Source organism: Magnolia sinica, chromosome 14 (assembly GCF_029962835.1).
Source record: "Magnolia sinica isolate HGM2019 chromosome 14, MsV1, whole genome shotgun sequence".
Classification (NCBI taxonomy): Eukaryota; Viridiplantae; Streptophyta; class Magnoliopsida; order Magnoliales; family Magnoliaceae; genus Magnolia; species Magnolia sinica.
Window position 1 is genome coordinate 82,210,368 of NC_080586.1, and position 10,191 is coordinate 82,220,558.

A 10,191-nucleotide genomic window follows, 5' to 3' on the forward strand; every position below is an offset into this window, starting at 1 on the left:
TATAGACCTAGAACAATTCAATTAAATAAAATCAATCAAATGCTTAAAATCTTACAACTAATCAGATTATCCTAACATATAAAATTCTAATTAAATAATTAGGAATGGTCCAAATGCTGCCAGTTCCTCTTCTGATAGGTACAGCTACGTCTCATGTGTATCATGCACCAGTTTAACCACAACTTCTTGTTTCTGCGCAAACTTATCAACTAATTGCTCATCTGTACAGTTTTACGTCAATAAAGGGTAAGCTGACCAAGCCTAGTGAGAATTCTTGAAATGGTTCTTTACCTCAAATTATAATATAATGCCAATAATCATACACAATATAATTTTAGAAAGAAAATGTAAATATTATGCAATGCATCAATGCATCAAGTGTGAATCCACCACCTTACCTGAGTTGAAAACCCGTCAACCCGCATTTACCCCTTGAAAGGCTTGTACCATTTGGTAGGCATAGGCAAGGCTCGCATCTACTCCTTGAGTAGGCTTTCACTAGTATAGTGAGTTTCTGGTAATGATTCTACTAGATATACCATCCAGGGAAGTCCCCCAAGAATTCAACATGTGTTGTGCATGCAATTGTTATATGCGCAAGTATATCAAGGAATCATGAATCATGTATTGCATAGATCATTTCGATTATCACATTTGAACCAACATAGTCTCACTCTATCCAGTATATCATTTAATTCATATATAGTTTTTAATTCAACATATAAGTTGCATTAATACAGTAACTAAAATAATTAATTATACCACATTAATCAAATCAAATCGTTATTATTATATTAATACAGATATCACACATTCATTTAAATCAATTAAGAGTACATGACAATTATATAAGGGTGAGCATACAACATATCAAATAATCGATCTATTTTAACTTGATGGATGAGAAACACATCGGGATCACTCACCTTGATGCAGTGGAGATAATTCTGTGAACCAACGGTTTGAATTGAATTAATATTTTCTAAAATAACATAAATAAGAATTATTTTTAATCTTATAATTACACATAATGAAAAAACATATTATTCATTATCTATCATTTCTTCAGATCGATGCTACCCATCCGATGGTCTAATTGATCTGGAATTTAATATTTTAATTTATTTTAATATCAAGAAACTAATGAATGGTGATGATTTAATCACATATTTTAGATTATGTCATATAATTATCTATGCCAAGTTGTATCTTATATAGAAAATCACTCTTTCAGTATTTATTCAATTTTTTTAGATTAAAGAAGAAAATTGGTAGATCTGTTATCAGTACCGTCCATTGAGGTGTCAAATTGATCTGATTCTTAAAAATATTACATAATAAGTCTTAGAACACCAATGAACAGTACAAATCATACCGATCGCTCTCCATCATGGAAAAATCTCACCTACTGCACATCAGCCTTAAAGTCATGTGCATCAGTGTACATTTCCACATGAATGAATTAAACTTACATAATGAATGTTTGATTGATCTAATCTGTCCAATATGTAGATCATGTCAAATTAACTATTGCATAAATAAAACAAAGAAACAAAAATATATACTAACCTGCATAGACAAATTCCAAAAATCCTCCTTCCCACTTTTCCTTTCGTGTTTTTTTTTTCTACGAGTTTTTCTTTATTCTTTTAGTTTTGATAGGATTCTCGCTCTTTTACGTTCCCTTTTTAAGACAGATGGTTTGTTGAGAGACTATAAGATACGAGAAAAGTTTTGAATAAAGAGAGATAAGAAAAAGAATGATGAGATCGGTGAATCTCTTTTCCACTTAAAATTAAATTTAAAAATTTAAAATTTAAATTTTATTAACAAAAATTGCGGGCGTTAAATTCTACTCCCTTAAAATAAAATCTCGTATTCGAGATTTGAAAACTAGCATCTCAAATTTCTTTTTCTAATTCTAATGGTGTTGGTCATGTTAATGTTATTGATAATTACATATATTGGATTAATCTCTTAGGTTTTTTTTTTTTTTTTGGCAATGAATTTATAAGTATGAAAAATTTTGTCAGAGACTAATGTCTACAAAAGATTCCAAAATTCAAACAATGAGGGTTGTTTAGAAACAAACGATTGGTTAAAAAAAAATAAAAATTCAGTATTAAAAATTTATGAACTTCTATTTTTTTTAAAAAAAAACTTTTCAACTTGATTTATCAATCTACGATATGGCTTTTGAATCACCTCAATTGGAGCCGTACTTAATTACTTATTAGTATTTGAAATCAAGTGATTTCCATTATCTAGCAAACTATGAGGAGCAAAAATTCTTAAAAAAATTATGGGGTCCAAGTTCACATTTTAAAATTTTATATACTCTAAGTAAAGTTAGTATCCATATTAAAATCATCAATCAAAGATCATAGGCTGGGTTTCTAAGTTTCACATGTCACAATGATTAAAGATCAAAGTGTTACATCTCTCAATGTGACCAAAGGAAAATTTCAAATTCGAACTTGATATATACATCGTCATTTATAGAATTTTAACTTTCAAACCAGAAATTAGAATGATTTGAAATTTGGAGCGTAGGTCACTAACTATATGATGGATTTTTATAAAAAATTTCATATCAAAATCATTATATTTAATTGGGTTTTCATCACTGCTAATGAAGAAAAATCATGTTGTCCAGCATTGGTACATGTACAATTAATGACCAATTGTTGATAGAGATGTTGAGATTGGAGTACTTTACTTGATTCATTTACGTGTGCTTCCGCGATTTCCCAACAGTCCTCACATACCTCTGCTACATGGGGTGAGACCCTGACTGTAGGACCACCTTGATGCATGTATGCATTACATATCCACACCATCCATATATCTGTTTGCCAGATTATTTTAGGGCCTGAACCTGAAAAATGAAGCAGATACAAATTTCAGGTGGACCGCACCACATGAAACAGTGGTTATTAACCAATAAAAATCTTTTTCATGCCAGAAAAGTTTAAGACCGAGATGATATTTATTTTTTCTTTCATCTCTAATGTCCGTGGAACTTTTCAACGGATTGGATGGTAAACAACCATTACGCACTAAGAATTTTCTAATAATGAGCATTCAACAACTACCATTTGGTGCTGTGTAGTTCATCTGAGGTTTTTATCTTCCTCTTTTTTTGTGTCATGCTATAAAATAAGTTTTCAAAACAGACTGACCTGTTCATAAACAATACATGCATCAAAGTGGGCCCACAGTTAGGATATATATATATATATATATATATATATATATTACTAATAAATTATAATTGAGTGTTATAATTAATAAAATCATAGGTATAAAAATAAGAATTGTATTAAAAATATAATAAACTAATATAATAACGAAAATATTAACATGTATCCACCTTATTATTATTATTATTTACAAACGCACACAGACCCACACACTCACGCTAGTGGAATTCCACCACCTATGGATGCTCAAACCCTTGACCGGGTGTTGAAACTCCTAAGAGTCTACCAACCAAGCAAGAGTAAGGATCCAACATGTATCCACCGACTAATCTGATCGAGCCTGCTTGAGTCGGGCTTGAGTTGAGAATTTCCAATTCGGGATTGGGTTGGGTTGGGTCAGAGTTGAGGTGCAGGAATATTGAGTTGGGTTAGTGGTGAGCACCAACGTACTGCATCAATGCATGCCACCTGTATAATTTCTGATGTAGAACTGATGAGGAGCAGTATATCAACTCTCCCATTAAAGCCACTTTTGCAGGACACCTATTTCATAGAGGGCCTACCATGAATGAAGATCACCTGAAATTAATTAAAATCAGGCCCGTCAACTAATCAACAAGACATACCATGAAAATCAACCGTCCACTAATCAACAAGACATACCATGAAAATCAACGGTTTGGATCACAAAGCGGTGGCCCCAGTTTTAAAGACAAGGCTTAAGGAGGCTGAATATATATATATATCATCCGAATGAGGACCAGAGAGGGGCAGACTTAGGTGAGACCCGGCCTCACCCAAGATGATGCCGCCCTTACCGTGGGCCCATCTCTTTTTTTTTTTACACGCGCACACGCCCCCACACACTCACGCCGCGGTGGGATTTCACCACCAATGGATACTCGAACCTTTGACCGGGTGTTGAAACTCCTGAGAATCTACCACCCCAGAAAGAGTAAGGATCCTGTGGGCCCATCTTAATGTATGTATTATGTATCCACACCGTTGTGATATTTGGATCTGCATTAATTTTAAGATCAAGCCTTACAACTAGCTGGCCAAATGGAGGGATGGTTTGGAGATAACGCATACGTTATGATGGGACTTATAGAAGTTGGTGCCGTCAACACACCAGCCAGATTACGGGTGTCTGCGGATGCTTGGGTTTACAGCGGAAGTGATTTCTTCATGTTACATAAACTTAGGTGGGCCCACCGTGTTGTTTGTTGGAAATCCACCCTTTCCATCCGTTTTTCCAGATCATTTTAGGGTATTAGCTCAAACCTGACGCGAATCCAAAACTCAAGTGGGTCACACGACGGAGCATTGGACTTCCACCGTTGAAACATTCGTCGGGCTACAGAAGTTTTGAATCAGGTTAGTTTTTATATTTTCATTTTATCCTAGTAGGAATGATGTTATGAACGGTAACACGGTGGACCCAGGTAAGTTTCAACGGTGTGAATTTACCCCACTTGAGTTTGGAAGCGGATTGGTTAGGGTACCACACACCTGCGAAGACGAGCGCCAGCGGTCCTTGAGCTGGGAGTTGCACGAACGGTTCAAAGGAGATCAAAGTTACATGGGCCCCACAATGATGTATTTAATATATCAACACCGTTCATCCATTTTTCGAGATAGTTTTAGAGAATTATCCAAAAAAATTGATCGTATCGAAGCTCAGATGGACCACACCAAATATGCAGCTGGATAGTGATTTCCACCGTTGAAAAATTAGTAAAGCCCGCCGTAATGTTTATTTTCCATCCAATCTATTCATAAGATCAAAGATACCTGGATGAAGAGGACCAAAATTTTTTATATTGATCCGAAACTTCTGTGACCCCAAAAGGGTTTCAATGGTACACGTTCAATCCTCCACTGCTTTTTGCAGTGTGGTCTACTTTATCTTTAGATCTTCCTAATTTTTTGGCCAAAACCCTAGGACGAGCTCTCCAAATGGATGGATGGTTTGGATATAACATATACATCATAATGGGACCCACTGAACATGCTGACGTCAATACACCAGCTATATGTGTGCTTCACTAGCCAATCCGCTTCCCTTGAGTTTTGTATCTAGATCATTCATTTTTGAGCCGATATAACTGTGTGGGTACGTGTCGCGCGAAGACGATCGCTGACATTCCTCGAGTTCCGAGTTGTACGAACAGCTCAAAGGAGATCAAAGTTACGTGGGCTCCACAATGATGTATTTATCATATCAACACCGTCCATTCATTTTTGGAGATCATTTTAGATGAGGAGCCAAAAAATGAATCATATCAACAACTCAAATGGACCACACTACTAATAGCAGTGGGATAGTGATTTTCACCGTTAAAACATACGTAGGGCCCACCTTAACGGTTATTTTCCATCCAATCTATTCATAATGTCACAAAAATAAATAAATAAATAAATAAAAATCCCTGGATAAAGAGGAAAAATAAATATTATATCGATCGAAAATTTCTGTTACCCTGGAAGGGTTTCAACGGTAAACATTCAATCCCAACTGCTTTTTGCGGTGTCGTCCGCTTGATACTTGAATTTATTTTATTTTTCTAATAAAGCCTTAAGAAGACCTCTTCAATTAGGTGGACTGTTTGGATATAATACATACCTCACGATGGGACCCATAGAACTTTCTGATGTCAATACACCAGCTGTATCGCTGGTGTGTGGTACACCAGCCAATCCGCTTCCAGCATCCGCACTCGGTACGTAATACTAGCTACACTCATTTGATGGTTTACCACCGTTATAACTTTTCAACCATTCGAAGAATTGAAGTGGACATCCGTTAAGATGGGCCGCACCTAATTGGCTCCCGAGAAAATGGTGGTGAACTATCATATCATAGTAGCGTAGTATAGACTCGGATTCCGTGGTGACCGCTGGGCCACGTGTCCTGGTTATGGACGTCAGAATCCTATAAATGAAGGATGAGAAGGGAGATATTAGCAAAGAAGCTAATTTTCATTCCTTTTTCTTTTTCTTTTTCTGCAGCTGAGAGAGAAGGAATGGAGAGAAGTGGGTTCCTTATTTTCCTCTTTCTTTTAAATATGCCGATATACTGTGGCGGATATTGGAAGGTGAGCGGTAGTTGCTTGGATTCCGAGAGAAAAGCTCTAACCACTTTTTGGAAGGCTCTCAACGATCCTTCGAATTTTCTCTCTTCTTGGGATGATGAAGCCTCAGACTGCTGCAAATGGACAGGAATTACCTGCCACAACATAACTGGGTATGTTCTTAACCTCGACCTCAACGATCTCACTCTAAGTGGCAGAATTGATCCAGCTGTGGTTGAACTGAAGCATCTTCAGTTGTTGGACTTGGGCTACAATGCTTTTTATGGTATCCCAATTCCACAGTTTTTGGGTTCCATGAAGGAGTTGAGGCATTTGAATTTGTCACATGCAAGGTTCAGTGGGAGAATCCCTCATCAGCTAGGAAACCTCTCTAAACTCATTTCCCTCAAGCTTTCTTCCTTTCCCGACCACACCTTGACTGCCAAAAACCTGTGGTGGTTGAGAAGCCTAACTTCTCTCAAGTACCTCGACATGTCTTATGTGAACCTTTCCATGGCAAGCCATGATTGGGTCCACGTAATGAACAAGTATCCTTCCCTCGTTGAGCTACGCTTATTCGGATGTGATCTTTCATATATTTCTCCAACTCTTGCTTCTGTTAATTTCACATCTCTCCGTATCCTTGATCTCAATTTCAACAACTTCAATTCTAGAATTCCAAAGTGGATAGCTAACATTAGCAGCCTTGTGTCTTTAAATCTCTGGGATAACAAATTTGACGGTCCAGTTCCTTACCAATTTTCACAACTTCCCAACTTGGAAGAGTTGAAGCTGGGAGATTCTCTAAGTGCTAACTTTTCACAACTCTTAGAAGGCAGGTGGAGTAGGATCAAGCTACTTTATCTGTCTTTGAGTAATATGTATGGAGGAATCCCCAATTCTATTGGAAATATTGCCTCACTTGTGGATCTTGAATTGGTATTCAATGAGAACACAAGAGGTAGCATTCCAAGAGCAATAAGTAAGCTTGTCAATTTAGAGATCTTGTCATTGTTTGGATATCATATGCATGCAACCATTCCTGATTGGTTAGATGAGCTCAAAAATCTTAAAGTGCTTTTTCTTGTAAATTGCATGTTGACACAGGCCCAATCCCTGCAGCACTTGGAGGATTGTCTTCCTTAGAAATGTTATATCTCCCTGAGAATCAGTTGAATGGGACAATTCCGACAAATTTAGGACAACTTTCTAACTTGTCTTGGCTTCACCTCTCTAGCAACTCTTTGACAGGAAACGTGTCTGAAACTCATTTTGAAAACCTCACAAAGTTGGACCGCTTAGATTTGTCTTTTAATTCTTTGGCTTTCAACCTACACCCTCATTGGGTCCCTCCATTTCAGCTTTCTACAATTTCACTAGGATCATGTCATTTAGGTCCTCGGTTTCCTCCCTGGCTACAAACGCAAAAGCGGATAGGCTTCTTGGATCTCTCTAACGCAGCCATCTCAGACATCATCCCCACCTGGTTTTGGGATTTAGCACCCCAACTTTATTCACTGAACCTCTCAAATAACGAGATTTCTGGCCAATGGCCCAACTCTCTAAAAATGATATATACTAATCCCAACATTGATTTGAGTTCGAATCATTTCAGTGGTCCCACACCTTGCATATTGAATGGAGCTGAAGTACTAGACCTCTCCATCAATCAATTTTCTGGGTCAATCCCACCCAATTTTACATCCACAATGCAATATTTACAAGTGTTTTCTGCCAGAGGTAATCAAATCAGTGGCATAATTCCCTCATCCATAAGCAAACTGAAGTATCTTGTTGTCCTTGATCTTTCCCAAAACAATATAAGCGGCACCATCCCATTCAGATTGGGTGATTGTGTAGACCTCATCGCACTTGATTTGAGCAAGAACAATTTATCAGGAAGAATTTCCACATCTTTGAGTCTACTATATCAACTTCAAACAATGCACTTGAGCAACAATAGCCTATCAGGAAAAGTTCCTTCAACTTTGAAGAATTGTACTCTTTTGGAGACTCTCAACCTTGGACACAATAATTTCTCAGGTCAGATTCCCGATTGGATTGGCAAAAGCTTTCCGGTTTTAAGAATTCTGAATTTACGATCCAATATATTTACTGGCAACATCCCACCACAATTGTTAAACATAACTTCTCTTCAGGTCCTTGATTTGGCACAAAATTGCTTATCTGGTTCAATTCCTCAAAGTCTTCAGAATCTCACGGCCATGAAGAATGAGCAGAAGACAGACTACTTCTTTCTGAATGTAGCAGGATAATATTACGAGGAAAACTTGCTCGTGTCAGTGAAGGGGCATATGCTTGAATACACAAGAATGATTTCACTGGTTCAATGCATGGACCTTTCAAGAAATAACTTATCTGGAAAAATTCCCGAACAACTCACAAGTCTTCTAGGATTGCGTGTCTTAAACTTATCTGAAAACCATTTGACTGGAAAGATCCCAGACAAAATTAGTAAATTGGCATTGCTAGAGTCTCTTGATTTATCCAGAAATCAACTTTGGGGTACAATTCCTCTGAGCATGTCAAATTTAACTTTTTTAAGTTACTTTAATTTGTCGAATAACAACTTGTTAGGAAAAATTTTATTAGGAAATCAGCTCCAGATACTTCAAGATCCTTCTATTTATATGGGCAACAATGATCTCTGTGGACTTCCTCTTTCAGATAAGTGTGATAGTGATGTGACTTCTCAAAGTCCAATGCCTGTTGGTGGTGATATAAAAAAAGATGATGGAACGCATGAAATGGTTTGGTTTTACTCTGCATTGGGACCAGGATTTGCTGTGGGGTTTTGGGCCTTCTGTGGCGTTTTAGTGCTCAAGAAAGCTTGGAGGATCGCCTATTATTGTTTTGTTGATGAGATGAAAGAAAGACTTCTTTACAGCTGTCTCTTTGCAAGACGTTAGATTGAAGAAGTTACTTGGAAACGAAGGTCATGAATAATGAATAATTGTTTGCTACCTAGTTGTGAAAGCTTTAGAGTGGGTGTTTTTTTTTTTTTTTTTTTTTTTTGGTTTATAATAGTTGTAATAGAAAACTTACTAATTAGAATTTAGGGAGGGGATTGGCCAATATTTTCCCCTCTTATGTATATAATTTTCAAGTATCAATAAAATTATAGGTGGAATGCTCCCACCTTTCTGCAAAAATATAATAATAAATATTTCTATTTTATACGTGTTAATTGCTCATGTCATTAATTGGAGCACACTTATAAGAAAAAACATATGATTAGCATGATATGAAGGTTAGGAAGGGTACCGTCATCCGACCATGCCCAGGAGACGATGGTGAACAACAGGGCTTCCTGACGTCATAAACATAAAAAGGAAAAGAACATGCTCAAAGCTATCGCAGATCCATTGTAATTTTAGTCACAACAGACCATTAAAAACTAAAAAAAAAAATCCCTTAATTAAACTAAAATCAACATTAGTTCAGTTTAAACAAAAGGCATAAGCAAAAAGTTCTCCCATCATGCTACAAGCTTCACCTCTTAGCCCTAGCTAAGAGGTTTAGCCCATCATAGACAATGTGGGGCTAAAAGACTCTCTAAAGGAAAGAAATAAACAAAAAAAATAGAAAAGGAAGAAAAACACTCTTGATGCCGGTCTGTTCCACGCCTCCACGGCTACTCACATCCCCAGATCGGCCCTATGCTCTCTCTCCTTTCTCCTTTTTATAACAGCCAAGTAGGGTCAGTGGAGGAAAACTTCATGCGGACGTTTTTACGCAGCTGGCAACGCATCTTGTTTCGCAGCCGAAAGATAATGCCCAACAACTCCCACTTTCCCTGCATTTTGTCCATAAGATCAATGTCCCTTGGGACATTTTGGATAGATACACATGATAGACGGTCCAGATCAGGCGTCCGATCATCATCGTGGGCT

General features: G+C 37.1%; 2 protein-coding genes across 2 annotated transcripts; both read left to right on the top strand.

Annotated features, from left to right (window-relative positions):
* Positions 1-4,265: 4,265 nt before the first annotated feature.
* On the top strand, positions 4,266-8,553 carry LOC131225088 (receptor-like protein EIX1). Its single transcript, XM_058220509.1, has 3 exons — positions 4,266-4,380; positions 6,216-7,259; positions 7,385-8,553. Exons 1-3 carry the CDS (start codon positions 4,266-4,268, stop codon positions 8,551-8,553), a joined length of 2,328 nt encoding a protein of 775 aa, XP_058076492.1.
* A 78-nt stretch (positions 8,554-8,631) lies between these two features.
* Positions 8,632-9,207, top strand: LOC131225090 (receptor-like protein EIX2). The gene has a single exon (XM_058220510.1). It carries the CDS (start codon positions 8,632-8,634, stop codon positions 9,205-9,207), a length of 576 nt encoding a protein of 191 aa, XP_058076493.1.
* Positions 9,208-10,191: the final 984 nt, after the last annotated feature.